The 19,638-nt window shown below is 45.5% G+C and overlaps 1 protein-coding gene across 4 annotated transcripts in view; it reads left to right on the top strand.

Moving 5' to 3' along the window:
* Positions 1-19,638, top strand: part of ST3GAL3 (ST3 beta-galactoside alpha-2,3-sialyltransferase 3) — a 182,264-nt gene that overhangs the window by 99,759 nt on the left and 62,867 nt on the right. For 3 of the 4 annotated variants that reach the window (XM_036347768.1, XM_036347769.1, XM_036347767.1), the window contains one exon: positions 8,205-8,297. In XM_036347768.1, coding sequence (XP_036203661.1) covers positions 8,205-8,297 — 93 coding nt within the window. Of the gene's footprint in view, positions 1-7,738; positions 7,965-8,204; positions 8,298-19,638 lie in introns of those variants that run through there. The other variant, XM_036347770.1, reaches the window with a different exon arrangement.

The following is a 19,638-nucleotide window of genomic DNA, read 5'->3' as shown; positions in this document are numbered from 1 at the left end:
ACTTCTAGTTTACTAGAGGCCCAGCGCATGAAATTCATGCATGGGTAGGTACCTAGGCCTGGCCTGCGATCAGGGCCGATCTTCCCCAGCTGCCAGCAGCCGGCTTGCACCGCTTTGGCCTGGCGCCGCCCATGTCCACCGCCACCCACCCCAGTTCCCCGTTCCCCATCAGGCGATCGGAGCCTGCTGGCAAGGGGGGAGGACTGAGAGGTTGGCTGGCAGGCCCCAATCAGGCTATTGGGGCCTACGGCTGCGGGCAGCTCCTGTGTTGAGTATTTGCCCTCTGGTGGTCAGTGCGCATCATAGCAATCGGTCGTTCCGCCATTCAGTCGATTTGCATATTACACTTTTATTATATAGGATATCGAAAGGCAAAAGACCTAAAATAGGCCACAAAATGCTAACAAAGAACAAAGTTGCTGGACCGATGCTGTATGACTTCAGACTTACAATAATGCTACAGTAATCAAGTATTCTGTTCCATGGTATTGGTAATAGAATAGAAAGCATAGAAGTGGACATACACAAATAGCTATACAGATGCTCCTTGACTTATTGTTGAAAATATTGTTAAGTTGAAAATGTATATAATATACCTAACCTACCAAACATCATAGTTTAGCCTAGCCTATCTTAAACGTGCTCAGAACACAATATCCTCAAAATGCTGGCAACATAGTACATCGTGGCATATCAGTTATTTACCATTGCAGTCACCTGTCTGACTGGGAGATACAGCTTGCTGCTGCTGCCCAGCATCGAGAGAGAGTGTCATACATCATATGGCTAGCCTACAGCTGACATCATACTCAGTGGGAAAAGCTGGAAATTTTTTCCTCTAAAATCAGGAAAAAGATAAGGATGCTCACTCTTACTTATTCATTATAGTACTGAAAGGCCTAGTCAAAGTAATTGGGCAAGAAAAAGAAATAAAAGGCATCCAAATCCAAAAAGAAGTAAGACTGTCAGTATTTGCAGATGACAAGATATAAAAAAAACCCTTAAAAGTCCACCATAAAATGGTTAGAAGTATTAAACAGATTTAGTAAAGTTGCAGGACACAAAATCAATACACAAAAATTAGTTGCATTTCTATACATGAATAATGAACTATAAGAAAGAGAAATTAAGAAAATAGTCCATCCCCTTTACAATTTGCATCAAAGAGAATAAAGTACCTAGGAATAAGTTTAACTAACTCAGGAGGCAAAAGACCCAGACACTGAAAACTATAAGACATCCATGAAAGAAACTGAAGAGGACACAAATAAATGGAAAAATATTCATCTCATGGATCGGAAGAATATTGTTAAAATGTCCCTACTACTGAAAGCGATCTATAGATTGAATGCAATCTCTATAAAAATGTATCATTTGAAATTTCATAGTTTAGACATGGAACAGCACATCTTTCAACTATGTCCTCTGGGTCTAAGGGCTATCCTGTCATAGAGGATTATTGTAAAGCTAAATTAGATAATTAGGTCAACTGTCTGGCACATGGTTTATGCTCAATAAATCTTAGTTTCTTTGCTCTTTTCAGTACCACCCAGAAAGAGGATGTGTCTTTTAATTTTCAAAGAAACGAGATTGAACTGGAGAGGTCACAACAGAGCCCTGGTGGAGAGTCTGTGAGAATTGCCTACGTAGCTCAGGCTAAGCAAGAGCCTACTGGATGGAGAGCGTGCTAACCAGTCAAAATGAAATACATTGCAAGACCCTGGAGATGAAGTTAAAATGCAGTCATCACTGAATCAAATAGTAGAGTAGCCTGGTATGTTGAAAATCTGTTGCTGTGCCCAGTACCCAGAGATGGAAAGCAGGGCCTCCAGCGCTGGGAAATACCACAAATTCCAGATGGCTCAGATCAAGTAGTTCCTCTTAAAGTGATGGAAGAAACATGAGAGAGCGTTGTCGGGTTTATCGCTGATCGCTGTGAGGCAGAAACTGTATAGAAGCCCAAGTCTGCTCTGGAGTTCACGAAGAGCAAAGGGTCCGTGATAACTCAGGGTAGGATTGAACGACAGCACCCCGAATGTGAGTGAATGAAGAGACTCATGATGTTGCAACAAGAGCCAGCAGACCTGTAGCAATGGGGTCATGGGGTTGGAGGGGAGAGGGAGTCAGAGGAGATAAAATTGTCCTTAAGAAGAAAAGTTTCCATCTTGGAGCTTAAAAGGATCTATGGCAGTATTACCTTTTCTTACATAAAAGCTATTTCTGAAAATAAGTTAAAATAAAAATGCGTAGTTACAGAATAAGATTACTAAATCTAACCTAAGCAGCGTCTTTCATTTCTGAAGTAATGTCATTGCCCCAGAAACAACCCTCTAGTTATCGGAGAAAAGCATCTTCGTAAGGACGGGGAGAGGGAACAGACCTGAAGAAGCAGTGGGAGGTGAGGTCTGTGCTGAGGCTTCTTATCTGTGTTCATGCAAGCCCTCCCAGCACAGTAATGTTGGCTGCCTTTAAGTTGCTGTATTTGCTTGAAAGGAAACTGGTATTTATTAACTATTATTTGCCAGGCAGTGTGAATGGTTTCTTACATGGTCTTACTTCATGCTCACAGTCAGTTTCTTGACCTGCACATCAGTAAACTAGCAGATAGAACGAGGGAGGGTGCATAGTAGGGGCTGATCTGAGTTCAGTCCTCTCTGAGAGGATCATAGGAATTAGACTATTGGTCACAGACGCCCATCACTGATCTCTTGAGTCCTCAGGAATAACTGTTGAAGTCCCGTTTCCATTTTCCTCAGCTGTCCCCACCGCTCCCCCCCACACTTCTTGTCAATTAACTTTCAAGTCAAGTTAACCAGTTGGGTTTAGTCTAACAAACATTTCGTTAGGTACTTATGTATTCTGTGCTACGCATGGTGCTCTGTGCTATGCACTAGGCTCAATTTTCACACTTAGGACAGTGGTTCCCAACATGGTGCACACCCTCCTCAGGGGGGCAATTTGATTTTTAAGAAAGGCAATTCGAGAATGAGTTACTAACAGTGATTTTTTTTGCATTTCTTATGGTTCTAGGGGCCTTATGTATAATATATACTACTAAATACATATTGTAATATGTTTATGCATTTCAGTTCTCTATTATATGTTTTGAAACTTTATTTGCTATTTTTTCATATCACTTCATATTATTATTTTTTTAAAATATATTTTATTGATTTTTACAGAGAGGAAGGGAGAGGGATAGAGAGTTAGAAACATCGATGAGAGAGACACATCGATCAGCTGCCTCCTGCACACCCCCTACTGGGGATGCGCCCGCAACCAAGGTACATGCCCTTGACCAGAATCGAACCCGGGACCTTTCAGTCCGCAGGCCGATGCTCCATCCACCGAGCCAAACCGGTTAGGGTCATATTATTATTTTTTAACAATTTCTTAGTGATTTCTTCTTCAATACTTCAACTGTCCTTTCGTTCTTTATTTTTCTCTTTTATGGATTCCATGTCTTTGGAAGCTTGTTTAGATCACGTTCATGGCCTTTTAGGCTTCCTCCACGTGAATAGGAGTTCACATTTGAATAATAAGAATTATGTGTCACAGCAGGGGCATCAGGATTTTAGAGATGCTTAGGTGAGGCGTGGCACAAAAAAATGTGGCAACCTCTGGTCTAGGAGAAAAAGATAAGTAGATGCCCTGGTGAGCATGGCTCTGTGGTTAGAGTGTCAACCTGTGCACCGAAGGGTCGTGAGTTCCGTTTCTAGTCAAGGGCACATACCTGGGTTGCAGGTTCAACCCCTGCCCCCAGTCGGGGCATACGTGTCTCTGTCACATCAATGTTTCTCTCTCTCTTCCTCTCCCCTGCCTCATCCTCTTTAATAATCAATGGAAAAAATATCCTCACTCCTTGGGTGAGGATAAAGAATTAAATTAATTAATTAATTGATTTTTTAAAATATATGTAAATGGATCATTACTTCTTAGTATAAGGAGTGCCAGGCCATGACTGCTCTGGTCATTTTAGCCCTAATCCCAGGCCAGTGTCTGGCAGATAACAATAAGACTGTCACTGTTAACATGTATTTAGAAAGAAACTATGTGCCAGGCATTGTAGTAAGCACCTTTTTCTCAACATAATCCTCACAACAACTTTATGAAGTACTACTGTAATCCCAGTTTTAAAGATGTGGAAATTAAGGCACAGAGTAATTAAATAACGTGCCCAAAGTCACTCTGTAGCCTCTACATATTTGTTGATTGAATGAATGAATGAGAGGAAGGAAGGGAGGGAGGTGGGAGAGAAAGAGAGTGTGTGGAGACAAGTGGGCAAGCTGAAGGTGGAAGTCAGCTCTAGGTAAGATGGGGTCCACAGGCAGAAAGGGCTGGTCCTACTCCGGAAGGGAAGTAATCATGAAAAGCTTCATAAAGGAAGCAGTGCTTGAACTGAATATTGCAGGATGCATAGGTGATCACAGAGAAGGGCAGGGTGAGCAGAGATAAGGCCAACCCTTCTTTTGTATTAAGTCCTTTCCCCTCACCTACGCAAAGGCATTTTTCCTACAGCTGTTCCATCTCAACTACTCATGAGTTTTTCTCTTATTCTGAGCAGCTTATAAACATGCTAAAATATTGCCTTGCTTCTCTCATCCAGCTAATTGCCTCATTTCTCTGTCTTCCTTTATAGCAAAACTCTAGTTTATATTCCATGTCTCCAATTCTTCCGTTTCTCTTAAATCCAATGAAATAAGCATTTCGTCCCCTCGCCCTCACCCCTTCAGTGAAACAGCTCTTTTCAAGGTCTGGAGTAACTTCATGTTGCCAAATCCAGCTGTCAGTCCTGGGGCCACACCAGGCCTACCCCTATGTTTGACACAGCTGGTCCCTCTGCCCTTCTTGAGATAACTTCCTTCCCTTGGCAACTGAGACATCACACTCTCTCCTCTTGCAGTGCTAAATGCTAAAGCTACTCTTTGTCTCCCAGATGTTGAGCCTTAAAATGCACTCTTCCACTGGAAATCACCCAGTGACTCTCCCGGTGACAGAACCCCAACTTGAGCCAAGTGTTCAAAGCCTGGCTGCCGGCCGCTGCCACCTCATCTCTCACAGCACATGTGTGGTGCTGCCCTCCACGTGGGCTTTCTCACCACATCCCCCCAAGATCCCTGGGACCTGAGGGTTTCCCATTTGCAGATGAGGAAGCTGAGAATCCGATTTTCCATCGCTTGCCCAAGGCCACACAGCTCGCCGATGTCCTCTGAGAACGCTTCTGATTCCAGATCCTGCGCTTCTTACTTACAACCCATTGCTTGGCCTGGTTCCTTCAACATGGTGCTTCTGAGTGAAGCTGGGGAGTGAGGTCTGGTTCCTTCTTTCAGATTCCAGGCTGTCCATCTGGATTTCCTTGTGTGAGTGCAGCGGTTTCCACTCTTCACCCCAGGGGCTTGGTAGTCACGTGTGTGGGACAATGGGTGCTCTTACTGTTTGAAATGCTAAAGCTCCCGAAATGAAAGGCCAGCTGCAGAGTCTGAGAAGAACAAGGGCTGCATGATTGGATCAGACATCTGTGGGGGCCTCCTGGCATTTGGAGTGTGAGTGCCTTAGAGAAACTAACCATTCTGGCCTCAGGGAGTTGGCGACTGTTAGTCTTGGTGGTTTTGACCGCTAACTGCCCCAGGGGTCCCAGCCTGCTGTATGACTCAGAGTTCCCAACACTCCCCCTATTCTTCTCTTACTGGGATAGTCAGAAGGCCATCTCTAAGGCATTTTAATTTGGTAATAATTTGACCCACCCACTGTACCCAGGGCCCTGTGTTTTTGAAGTTACTGTTGGTTTTTGAATTGGGCGGAGGCAGAAGCCGATCATCCTTGATGTGTGACTACCTTGCACTGCCATGAAAAGAGCCTTTCCTGCCGGGTTCTGGCTCCCTGTGCTCCATCTTGCGGGTGCTCCCTCTTCTCTGCCCAAGGTTACCTGAGCCCATGGACCCTGGACTGTCCCATAGCCCTTATTCTTAAAGCACCTTGCCAAAAGTTGATGGTGTAAACTAGAGAGGAAAGAGGCGGCCAAAGGTTTGTCTCTTATTGTACGTGTATTTATGCAGTGCACTGTGTTAAAGAGGCAACTGCCATTCATCTTTCATATTCTTTGTGAAACTTACTAGAATTCAGAAGGACCGCAGGTACCCACTGTACAAGGTGGGCAGGCAGGTGGCGGGGGATCGGGAGACAAGGATATGAGGGACACAAGGTGCCTCGCTGCTCATATACACACTTTTGACCCTCTTCCCATCTCTTGCCACTTGCGCACTAGCCCTAGACTGCGCTTCCCTGTGATGGCACTTCCTGCGATCCACGCTGCTGGCAATGCCATGTTAAGAGCTCCTGCACTGGTGTTAGAAACAGGTTCAAATCCAGTATCTGTCACTTACTAGCTGTGTGATTTTGGATAAGTCTCTTCATCTTCCTGAGCTTGTGTATAAATTAATAATGAATAGCACATGGCTATTGAGAGGAGTAATTTAAAAAATCTATAGTTTTCATCACTGTGGCTAGTCCAAACTTCCAGTAAGTTTAGTAATTGAAATGTAGTTTCCATTTTGTTTCTGAAATAGAGTTGTTTCCATAAGAAAAATATTGTTATGTAAATTTTCTTATTAAGCTTTGACTTTCTTTTGCCTACCAAATAAAGTCCCTGCCCTGGCCTGTCACTACTCATTTGCTTTTGCATTTCAGGCTTTAAATTTCATTGGTAGGGACGGCTAAAAAATACATGGATTTCTAGAAGAAATTGCACATGGATACAGAAGAGTTTGTCTAAATTCATTGAGCAGTTACTCTGTGTACTACCCTGGGATAGGCCCTTAGGGGCACATGAGTAAGTCACACGTGGCCCATGATAGGCAGTGCCCCATTGTTTCTGGCTATCTAGTGCAGGTGCCAGCCCCTCCCCCCGCAACACCACCACCTTATATGACCCCACCCAGTCCCTGCGGGAGGCGGCTCTAAGGGAAATTTGCCACAGGGCCCCAGCACAGTAGAGCAGCTGGGCATCAGAATGATCAGTTTTGGCAGCAGGTCCAAGGGCGGCGGTGGGGGGAGGCTGGGACTGGGAACTGGCAGCCAGCCGGGACTTCCTCAGGTGCCCCAGCAGGCAGGGCCTCCAGCCCCAGCAGTCACTGAAAGTATCCTGGTCTTCCCATGTAGTTTTCTCTAAACTACTCCAGCCCCACACTGAACACACAAAGGCATTGAATCCCAAAGGTATGAGGTGACTTGTCTACAGCCACACGGCAACAAAGCCAGGGCTAAAACACACAAGTCTTCTGAAAAATACTCAGCCACCTCTGACTTGTGGGTTCCCAAGACTGTCTTGGTTCCAGTCCAAGTACAGTGAGACTTTCAGGGTCATTTTGTTCCTTAATAAAATTATAAGGGTCTTTGTTTGCCCATTTCTGTGTAAGGTACTGGGGCGTAGGGTTCAATCAGACTGAGTTCAGGAAATTACAGTGTAAAGAGGGAGACATGCTACCAACAATGACGGCACAGGACAGCGAGTGCTGATGGGAGTTAGCATGTAGTGTGGGTGGTGGGGGGCAGTCTGGAGGTCAGGGAATTACTCACACTGAAGTTGACATCGGAGCTTAGTTTTGAAAACCCAGTGGGCATAGCCAAGTAGAGAAGGACAAGGAAGAACACTCTAGGCAGAGAGAATAGAAGAGCACGAGAGCTTTCTCAACTAAATGTCTGACGGGCACAGTAAATAGCCCCAGCGTACATGTGATCTGTATTCAGGGCACCCTGAGCGGCTCCCAAGGCTGGAGAGCATCGAGGCAGATGAGGCTGGCCGGGGGCATATCGAGGATGTGGAAAGGGCAGTGCCGCTGACTTGACCGAAGCCTGAGCAGCTCTCTCTTCAGATGTCCAGGCTCTACTTTCCCAGTCTGGGAGCCGGGATGGAGTTCCTGATTTCCTCGGTATCAGAGTTACTGCAGAGAATCTATGCGAACCCAGTGAGTTCTTTTTACCAAGTTCCAGGATGGGCCTTGCTTATTTACCTACCTAGTCCTTTAGGGCTTTTTGATTCGGGAGGGTTTGCCTCCCCTGAAGCCTTGGTGTAGAAGAAGGACTTACGTGCTGATGGTAGGGAATGAAGCTTTATTCAAGGCTTAACACCTACAGCTCTTCACAAACCGGTAACCCCCTGGCTGCTGAGTACCTGGCAGGCTGTGACTCTCCTTCTCCTCCCACAGGCCTGCGGAGTTAGCCACCAAGTACGCAAACTTCTCAGAGGGAGCTTGCAAGCCTGGCTATGCTTCAGCCTTGATGACTGCCATCTTCCCCCGGTAAGTGCCCCTTTCTTCCCACCACCGAGACAGCCTGCCTGGCCCCTGGCGTGGGAGTCAGAAACCCTGCCCTCAGGGCAAGTGATGCGCTCCAGAGGAAACAAGATTCTGTCGTAACTTCCCTTCTGTGTCCTTGAATCTGTGGGTCCCTGGAAAGGACTTTGCTTTTAGTTAGTTCCCACCCCAATCCCACTCCGTGCCCTTGCTGTATCTCATCCCCTGTTCACCTACCTGCACAGCTTGTTCTGTGGGAGAGGCAGAGGGAGAACCTGTGTGGTGCCCTGTGGAAACCAGGCATCCAGAGGCAGCCAGGCAAGGCAGTGGCCCAGTCATACATAGTACAGGAGAGCCTAGTCATAGTATCAGTGGCCAAACTGTTTATTTATTTATTTTAATTTTTAAAGGTTTTTTTGTTTGTTTGTTTTGTTGTTTTTTACTGAGAGAGAAGAAAGGAGTGGGGGAGAGAGAGAGAGAAACATCAATGTGAGAGTGAAACATCGATTGACTGTTTCCTGCATGCCCCCACTACTGGGGATTGAGCTGGCAACCCGGGCAGACATGTGCCCTGACCAGGAATTGAACTGGAATGATGCCCAACCAAACTGAGCCTACCAGCCAGGGCAATGGTCAAACATTTTTGGAAGCTAGGAGCGGCAAGGCCAAATAAAGCAGGGATCAAAGAGGAGTCTCTGAGGCTGGCTATTTTGACACCATCTCTCCTTGTCCACTTTGCATTCTGGATTGCTGATTCCCTTGATAACAGGCTTGCTGAACAAAGCTGTGCCAAACCCTGGGAGCTCCTTTTACCAAATGCTGCCGAGGGCCTTGGTTACTTACCTGCCTTTTCCTTTCGGGTTTTCTTTCACTGAAGCCTTCGTGTGGAGCTGGGCCTGACCGTGCAGAGATTGTCTTGTCTGCAGCCTGGAGCGCAGGGAGACTGTCAGAAAATTATGGGAGTGTCTGACCTGGGGGGCCGGGGAAAGGCTGCTCAGGACCCTCCGGGCATATGAATAGCTCTTGGGCCACCGGAGCAGCCCTGGGGTGGGCTGCACTCCCTGGGGAAAGGGCTTGCACCCCATCCCTCGGAAGGCTGCGGTTAGGGCACAGAGTGTGCTGCACAAGGGCGCTGAGAAACATAAAGCCTGCCCAAGCATAAATCCAGGGTATGTGGGTTTTATGCTCCTTTTCTTTTTCTAACTGAGCGATGCAAACTCAGCTACTTGTGTAAAACAGGGGCCCTTCTGGCTGAAAATCTGGTGTTGAGATTGTCCTGGATTTGCCTCTGAATTGATTCCAAATATTTTGCTTCCCCCAGCTATTTACTGAGCACCTCTTAAGTATCTGGCACTATGCTCCATATTCTTACCTGTGTTTTCTCAGTCCTCTGGGCCAGACACCTGTGAGTTTTCCTTGACCTGTAAATAGTTTCTTTTACTTTTTCTAATTGAAAGTAATGTGAGCATGCGATTTAAAAAAAGTAAATAACTCAAACAGGCCAAAGGATATGTACTCCCACTCTAGGTCCCTTCCCCAGAGATAGTCAGTATTACCATAAATGGGGACATACTGTATTTATTGTTCTGTATCTTGCTTTTTACTCCTAATAGTATATGTTAGAGATTATCCTTTTACCAGTATAAATGGATCCATCTTATTTTTTAAATGATTTCATAATATATAATTGTAGGGATGTATCATACTTTTAGTAAAAATAAGGTTTGTTAAAGTGTAATTTACAAGCAGTAAAAATGGCTTCTTAGTGTAGTTGTGTGAATTGGGTAAATGCATGCCTGTTGCAGAACCATCAGTAGAACATTTCTGTCAGCATCCCCCTAAGTTTCCTTGTGCTCCTATACACTTAACCTTCCCCTGACCCCCCGCCCCCCCAGCCGCCGGCCCTGATAACCACTAATCAGTTTTCTGTCCCTATAATATTTCCAGAATTTCATATAAATGGGATCATACAGTACGTAGCCTTTTGAGTCTGCCTCTTTCACTTATTAAAATGCATTTGAGATTCACCCATGTGTTGTGTGGATCCGTTGTTCCTTTTTGTTGCTAAGTAGTATTCCCTGGTATGGATGTAATAGTCTGTTTATCTGTTCAGCACTCAAAAGACATTTGGGTTAATTCCAGTTTTTAGCTTTTAAAATAGAGACACTATACACATTTGTGGACAAGATGTATGCTTCACTTTATATAAGAAATTGCAAACTTTTTAAAAATTAACTACGTCATTTTGCTTTCCTGCCAGCAGTATATGAGAGTTTTAGGTTTTCTATATCAGTGTCATCAGTGTTTTTAGTTTTAGCTATTCTAGTAGGTTTTTACTTTGTTTATAATGTTTTTATTTTCCTTTGGCTGCTTTTTGAGTGTTTCTTCTTATCACTGATTTTCAATAATTTGATTATAATGATCTTGTTATGGTTTTCTTTACAAACCCTAGCTTGTGTTTATTTTTCTCCTTGGATCTATGGATCCATACTTAATTTTTAAAATCAAATCTGGGAGTTTTGACATTGTTTTCAAATATTTTTTTCTGTCCCACCTCCCTTCTCAGGGTTCCAATTACATGTATTATACCATCAGTCCCACAGGTGGGGTTTTTGTTCTTTGTTTGTTTTTATTTGTTTGTTTTTTTCCCAACCTTATTTCACTCTCACTCCATCCTAAGCCTCCTTCCTCCTTGTGCTCACCCAGTCACTGACTCCCACACCTGCACACAGGTAGTGGATCAGGCAGTGGTAATGGAAGGGATGCTGATGTGCCGTGTAGTCCAGGCTGCAGAGTCCTGCTCCTCTGGGAAGCCGGCTTGTTCCCTCTCATATGTTTGTGCTCTCTGTTGGGAGATCCTCCTTTCATTCCTTATTCTTGAAACTTGCCTGCCTGGATACATCTTTGGGCAGAAGATCCAAAGGAACTCAAATTTATTGAGCATCTTCTCTGCTCTAAACATTGGATTGAGGCCCTTCATCTGTTGGTCTCATGGAATGGAAAAGTCGTCTGTGACCTCCACCCCTTTGCATGCACCCAGTTACTCTTTTCTCAATCTGTATTACCAGTGCTACAGACATAGCTCTTTATTGTATTTTTAATTTGTTGATGTTTCTTCTGCCATAGTAGGTTCTGCACTTCTTAGAATAGAGACATTCATGGATGCCAACACTTAGCAGAGCCTTTAGCACATAGTAGGCACTTATTGTTTGTTTTATGAATGGATATTAATATCTGCCCTCAGGAAAGTGAGGGTGTGAGGAATGTTGATAAAACACTGTTCCCATGGAGAGAGCTACTAGAAAAAAAATAATTATTTTGACACATACCAATGCACAGTAGATTGGAAAGACTTGAGATTTGGAGACAGAAAGTTCTCATATCTTAACAGGCTGTGTGATCTTTGGAAAGTCTGAGCATTACTTAACTCATTAGTCAAGAGGATGAATTGAGATGATATATCTTGGGGCTATAAATGTAAGATCACTTCAGCATAATTGTTAGACACTTACTAAGTGAATTGTCATCTTCTCAATGACTTTTTTATAATCAGGTAAGTTTTTTAGAAAGAAATAAAGATTTCAGATAGGTCAAGGTAAACATTTTGCACTGTAGGTTTAAAGAAAAAAATACAACTCATAAAACCTTAATCAACACACCCATTTTCCTGGCAGTGCTTTGCTACATGTGTTTGAGTGGCGTTTTTTGTGCTTTGGTGAAAGATTGAGTATCGTGTCTTTTAGATGGTGGCCAGAGGGGCCGCTCAGCATTGGGAGCAGTTGCGGCACCCACAGGCTAAAAGCCCTTGGCAGACACCGTCAGCCGGAAGCAGAACCCAACCCCAGACCATGGCCATGCTGCGGAGCACTGCCAGCAGCAGCGACCAGGATAGCTAACATCTAGTGATGGATCAGTATTGATGTATCAGGTCCTATGCTAAGGCCTTTTCCTATTTTTTTCCTGTTTTAATCCTTCCATCAATCATATGAGATGGGTATTGTTATTAATCCTTTTTTAAATCGGGGGAGATAAGGGGTAGAGAAGCCGAGCGATTTGCACACCGATAGGAAGTGATGAAGCCAAGTTTTAACCCAAGCCCTCTAACCACAGACTCCACACGCTTACCTGCTGCATTCTGCATCCTCTCCCGGCTGCTCTCTCATGGCAGGCTGGCTAGTTATCAAAGTGCAGAGGTCTACCAGATGCCTGGTGGTGGCAAATGAGGTATCAATGTAGAATTGCTACAGCTCTACGAAAGGAAAGCCTCACTTCTCCTAAGACACGCTTTGCTCTCGGACGGACAGGGTGCATGGTGTTTATCTGTGATTGTGTGTGTCTGTGATTCTCACTGCTGAGGAGTCATTGCCTGGTCCAAACCAGATGAATTCCCCAGAGCACAAGGATGGCCTTTGAAACCTTTCTGAGCTCTCGGAGGCAGCACGTCTGGAGTATTGACAGAGTCCCAGCTGCCTGTTTTAGGACCCTCGCGTGAGAAGGTACAGGAGGCCTATTACACTGCCCTGGGGGCTTTGAGAGCTTGTGGGCTCCTGGCCAGGGTAGCTGGGTGTCTGGTATCCCCACATTCCAAAACCCCTCCCTCTCTGCCATTCCAGAAAAGGATCCTGGGACTTTTATCACTGCAGCGCTGGGGGAGGGGGAGGCGGGGAGGGCGCAGCTAAGATTGAGAGGCATCCTTCTAAGCTTGTCCTGTACCATAAATTACAGAGGAGAGCAGAGCACTGTCCACTTCTACAGAATCACTGTCCTTCCATACCAGGGGCAAACTGAGCCCCCGCCCCACCCCTGCGTGTGCAGAAGGCTTGCTATAATTGCTTTCTCCGCTTCCTCACATCCCGCTAACGCTTCATGTCTATAGTCTAGCTTCCTCTCCCACTCTCCCCTCCCTGCAGTGCTCTAGTCCAGGTCACCAAAAGGACTACCTGCCACATCCAGTGGATAGACCTTATCCTTTTTATTTTGACATCTCTGAGCATGTGACAGTAATGATCTCTTCCTCCATTTTGAGCATTTGAAACTCTCCTCATAAAGTCTTTGACCAAGCTCCCTTCCAGTTCTACTACTTCTCTGATTGTTCCTTCTCAGTCTCTTTTGCAAACAATCTCCTTCTTTTGTGCCCACCCTTAACTGTTGATGTCTGCCAGGGCTCATTATGGCTCCCTTCTCCCTCCACTGCTTCAGCTAACACGTGTGTGCTGATGACTCCCAAATCTGTTTGAGCCCAGACCTCTCCTGATCTGTAGACTCAAATACCCAACTTCCTGCTGGACAGCTCCACTTGGATGACTCTCCAACATCTCAACATTAGTGTCTCCACCTCATTGAATTTTCAGTAAATCAGATCAGTCCAAGCACGTTGCCTATTTCAGTGAATGACACCACTATCCATCACTCTGTCACCTGAGCCAAAAATCCGGGAGTCTTTCTTTCTCCTTTCTTTCTCAAGAAACTATCCAATTAGTCACTGAGTCCTGTCACTTCTACCCTCTAGAACAGTGATGGCAAACCTATGACATGCGTGTCAGAGGTGACACGCGAACTCATTTTTTTGGTTGATTTTTCTTTGTTAAATGGCATTTAAATATATAAAATAAATATCAAAAATATAAGTCTTTGTTTTACTATGGTTGCAAATATCAAAAAATTTCTATATGTGACACGGCACCAGAGTTAAGTTAGGGTTTTTCAAAATGTTGACACGCCGAGCTCAAAAGGTTCGCCATCACTGCTCTAGAATATCTCTTCTCTAAGGTCAGTCCCTTCCCCATACTCTGGTTTCCTCAGCCTCTCCTGGATCTTGGACCTGAAGATCCAGAAACCTAGATCTTCATTCTCTTTACTGACTCCTTTATATCACTATTTAATCATACTCAAGTTTCTCCCATTCCTTAAGTTGCCACATCAACTCTACTCTCCTATAAACCTAGTGATAATAGCTACCATGTCATTCATTCAACATATCTTTTTTTGAATATGTTTTTATTGATTTTAGAGAAAGAGAGGACGAGAGAGAGAGAGGGAGAGAGAGAGAGAGAGAGAGAGAGAGACAGACATCAATGGGAGAGAACCACTGATCCACTGCCTCCTGTGTGCCCTCTACTGGGGATCAAGCCTATAAGCTGGGCATCTGCCCTGACCAGGAATTAAGCCAGTGATCTCTGGGTGCATGGGATGACACTCAACCAGCAGAGCCACAGTGGCTGGGACTCATTCAACATATCTTTATTGAGCACCTACTGTGTGCCAGACACTTTTTTAGGGCTAGATGCCCAAGCATTGTATAAGATACATTGTATACAAAGAGCCTCCATTTCTTTTTTTTTTAAATTAAATCTTTATTGTTCAGATTATTACAGTTGTTCCTCTTTTTTCCCCCCATAGCTCCCCTCCACCCAGTTCCCACCCTACCCTCTGCTCTTACCCGCCCCCACTGTCCTCATCCATAGGTGTACGATTTTTTTCCAGTCTCTTCCTGCACCCCCCACACCCCTTTCCCCCTGAGAATTGTCAGTCCATTCCCTTTCTATGCCCCTTATTCTATTATATTCACCAGTTTATTCTGCTCATCAGATTATTTATTCACTTGCTTTTTAGATTCACTTGTTGATAGATATGTATTTGTTGTTCATAATTTTTATCTTTACCTTTTTCTTCTTCTTCCTCTTCTTAAAGGATACCTTTCCGCATTTCATATAATACTGGTTTGGTGGTAATGAACTCCTTTAGCTTTTTCTTATCTGTGCAGCTCTTTATCTGACCTTCAATCCTGAATGCTACCTTTGCTGGGTAAAGTAATCTTGGTTGTAGGTTCTTGGCATTCATCACTTTGAATATTTCTTGCCACTCCCTTCTGGCCTGCAAAGTTTCTGTTGAGAAATCAGCTGATAGTCGTATGGGTACTCCCTTGTAGGTAACTGACTGTTTTTCTCTTGCTGCTTTTAAGATTCTCTCTTTGTCTTTTGCTCTTGGCATTTTAATTATGATGTGTCTTGGTGTGGTCCTCTTTGGATTCCTTTTGTTTGGGGTTCTCTGCACTTCCTGGACTTGTAAGTCTATTTCTTTCACCAGGTAGGGGAAGTTTTCTGTCATGATTTCTTCAAATAGGTTTTCAATATCTTGCTCTCTCTCTTCTTCTGGCACCCCTATAATTCGGATGTTGGTACACTTGAAGTTGTCCCAGAGGCTCTTTACACTATCTTCATATTTTTGGATTCTTTCTTGTTTTTGTTTTTCCGGTTAGGTGTTTTTTGCCTCTTCGTATTTCAGATCGTTGACTTGATTCTTGCGATCCTCTAGTCTGCTGTTGGATCTCTGTATAATATTCTTTATTTCAGTCAGTGTATGCTTAATTTCTAGTTGGTCCTTTTTCATATCCTCGAGGGTCTCACTAGATTTATTGAGGGTCTCACTAAATTTATTGGTGGTTTCTAGAAAATTCTTGAAAAACCTTATAACCGTGGTTTTGAACTCTATATCCAATAGTTTGCTTTCCTCCATTTCTGTCATTTGTGACCTGTTTCTTTGTCTCTGCATTTTGGCTGCTTCCCTGTGTTGATGGAGTGGCTTTCTGTGCTAGGTGTCCTATAGGGCCCAGTGGCTCAGCCTTCCCAATTACCTGAGGTGGACACTCTAGGTGCACCCCTTTGTGGGCTTTGTGCACAGTCTTGTTGTAGTTAAGCCTTGATTGTTGTAGGTATCACTGGGAGGAATTGACCTCCAGGTCAATTGGCTGTGAGAATCAGCTGTGTCTACAGTGGGAGAACTTTTGTGCTGAAGACACCTTATGGAGCAAGACTTGCTTCAGTGGGGCTTTGGTGCTCACTGAGTCTGCCCCCTAAGTGTGTCCCTTATGGATATGAGGAGTTGTAATCTGGATGGTCCCACTCTGACCACTGGGTATACTGGCTCTTGGATCTCTAAGGAGGTGCTAATTTAGCCTCTGCCTGAGGCTACCCAGCAGGAGCTATGGAGAGATCTGCAGATTCCTCATGTGTTTGAGGTTTGGAGGTGCCCAGATGAGGCCCAGCTCTGCACTTTACTTCCGCACCTCCTCTGAGTCTTAGTGTGCTTTTCTCTTTCCTTCTAGTTACAGAATTTCCACTCAGCCAGCCTTCCTGTGGTTCTGGATGATGTCCGTTTTGTCTTTTAGTTGTATTTTTGAAGTGGTTGTGTGAGGCAGCAATTTCAGGTGTTTACCTATCCTGCCATCTTGGTTTCTCAAGAGCCTCCATTTCATTGGGAAACAAAGACAGCCTGTGTATATAGAATGTCACAGTTTTATAGAGCACTTACTATGTGCCAATCACTGTGCTAAACACCGTAAATTCATTATCTCATTTAGTCTTTTCAACAACCCTGTGGAGTAAGTGTTGTTATGCCCCACTGTACAGATGAAAAAAAGCTGTAACTTACCGAAGGTCACAGTAGCACAGAACCAGGAATCAAACCCACCAATCCCACTTTATGTCCTGTGTCAGGCCCTGGACCATCAGCCTGTAGGGGAATGCAGATCCATTTTGCTTGGAGAATATTTTTAATATTTTCAGTAGGTACCCCCTAAAGTGAAATCCTTGGGTGCTGGGCCTTTCCAGGAAGAGCAGAGAGCGCCTCTCTGCAGAGTGTTCAGGGTTGACAGCCCTGTGTGGGCTAGACAGACTAAGTGCCCGTCCTTGGCCTGGACTTCAACTTGAAACGGGAGGAATGGCCATCTGTGTCCTCTTGAATTCTTGGCCATCAATTTTTTTTCATGTGTTCCTCAGTGTTAGTTGTTCTGACCTCTTCCAGGAACTGATCCATGTTCTGCTTTTAAATTAATTTCACTTGTTGTCTCAGCCTCCCTCTTCTGCCTCCCCCACCATTCAAGGAATGCAGCCCCAGAGTACCTGACAGTTATATACCCCATCGTCTTCCTCTTTCCTCGGTGTTCCAACCCTCATAGGTGGGTCTGCAGTGGATGGCCAGAAGTTGTGTTTTCTTTGAACAAATCTCCTTCCCTAGATGACTAGGGACCCACACTTTTTTGCACAGGTAGATACTGTAGACCCACCTGTTGGTTTTTTCCTGGTTATAAATTCATCTGCTGCTGGCGAAGTGGGAGGCCTCAGACTGCTAACTGCTCCTGATGGTGTATCTGTTCTCCTGCCCCCAGTTCAGGACCTGAGGAGCTATATCTAGTCTTTTCTCTAATTTTCCTGAAGGTGAGCACTGGGCATACCTTGAGAAAATTCCCCTGCAGGGCATCTGTCAGTTGGGAGCCTGTTGTGTGCAATGAAATCAAAAGTGATGTGAGCTGGTCTAATTTTTGAGAAATTGATAATAAAGTTTTAGGAATATCTATAGCAATTAGAGAAAGTAAATTTATATCAGTTGACCCTAATAATTTAAAAATAAAGTTTTATGTTTTAATTTTTCTAGTGATTCATTTTTTTATACTTTTATGAAAGTGTCACTCTGTGACAGAGTTGAAATTTAAAAAGCCAAACAAACTGGTCCTTCTTCATAGATTGTGTGATAAGCATTGGACTGTGGTGATCAGAGCACAGGCTTTGGGTTGGCTTAACCTTTCCCGTCCTCCCTTTCCTCATCTGCACTTGGGGTTATGGGAGGCAGTGCATGGACACAAACGCATATCCAGGCAGCTGTGCCCTGGAAGAGGTGAGGACAGAGGAGGCCCTTAGCGGGAAGGGGTGATAAGAGATTGATCAGGGGAACTCCCTGGTGCAGGTGATGTCTGAGCTGTGCCCGGAAGGATGGGACCTCAGTAGCAAGGTCAGACACTTGGGGGAGGGGGCAGTTTCTTCCCCTGCAGACACAGCTCCGGGCACTATGGGAAGTAGGAACCGCAGATGTGCTTAGAGCTGAGCGGAGTCTCTGATGGGAGCAGGCAGGCAGGCTGCATTCCTGTGGTATTTGGAGATTGATCTTGTCAGATTAGCAGCTTTGCTTTTCTTGGTTCAGGTACAAGATCCCCACGTGGGGAGCTGTGCTGCTGGGGAAGAGCGAGAGCTGAGGAAAGCAGAGAACGTGATCCTGGCCCCTCTCCCAGTCTGTGCGAGGCTCCAGGCCAGGAACCGCCCTGCACCGGCTCCTCAGTGAGGGAGCGCCCGGGTCTGAGCTCCACTCACACAGTTTCCAGGGTGAGGCAGGAGCGCTGCAGAAAGGAGGATGCTGGCATTTGGGGACTTGGTCCGCTCTCTCTACGCTGTCTGCACCAGGGGCTGGGGTAGGGGGGCCACAGCTGCATACAGGGTGCCTCCCCACATAAATAGCCAGGCTACAGGAGAGAAGCAGGGCTGCAGCCTCACCTCTCCCAGATGCAGGCAGGACACCAGTCCTTGGCCGCCTCCTGCCATCTGAGCTTTCTACTCCCTGCTCCCATTCCATTCACGGAGTCATGAATTACTCGTAGGCAAATGAAGGAGCCAGAGGAAAGCCACAGCCCCACCCAGGGAACCTGAGTTCAGCGAATCTCTCAGGAAAGAGGTCTGGCTGGAGGGAAAAAGTTAGAGATAATCCTTGCGGAAACCTCAGAGGATAGATGAGATTGTCCAGGGTGATGTGGAGGGTAATGGGCAATGCGGCCCCTGCTCTTGGGAGACCCTGATGGGGAAAATGCAAGCCTGACCGCGGGCAGCATGACAAAGGCAGGCCTGTGACAGCTGGCCAGTGACATCTCTGTGCCTCTTGTGTTGGGATTGACCCATTCTCCCTTTCCGTGTTCTGTGGGCTTAGTTTGGGGAAGTTTTCCATACAACTTGAGAACACAGTTTGAAAACAGATGGTTGGCAGAAACAAAAGGACACCTTGCACTCTTGCTCAGCCCCTGAAGAAAGAGTGTCTAGGCTGGAGGCCAGCCGCAGAGCTTGCTCCAAGAAGCATACCCCAGTGGAGCAAGAGCCCCCAAATGGGCCAAGGCATGTGCATGGGGCTCAGGAACAGCTCTCTGGGGCCTGATTAGAGATGGTTCGGTGACTGCTGTCCCCCACTGGCCTTGCTCCCACATGTCCATGGGTGGCTGTGATCAGCGAGGTTCCAGCCAGATAAAGGGCTGCCTCCACCTCATTCCCCATCCCCTCCATCCCCCCCACCCCCCTGCACACCCTCAGGACAAGCAAGAAGGATTAAGGGCGGGACTTTGTTCAGCTCTGTGTGTGTCCTTAGAACCTTTTGTGCCCTCTCTAAAACCACTGCCCACACACCTGTGCCTTTGTCTTTCTGCTCAGAGGTTGTTGCATGCACAGGTGCCCCTGAAATCCAGGTCCCTTCCCCCATGCTGGGCTTGTCTCCCCTCCTCCCCTACACCTGAGGGAGGATGCAGTGAGAATGAGCA

Source organism: Myotis myotis, unplaced genomic scaffold, assembly GCF_014108235.1.
Source record: "Myotis myotis isolate mMyoMyo1 unplaced genomic scaffold, mMyoMyo1.p scaffold_m19_p_2, whole genome shotgun sequence".
In the NCBI taxonomy this organism is placed as follows: Eukaryota; Metazoa; Chordata; class Mammalia; order Chiroptera; family Vespertilionidae; genus Myotis; species Myotis myotis.
The sequence above is the reverse complement of the archived record's forward strand: the minus strand, read 5'-3'. Positions and strand labels throughout refer to the sequence as shown.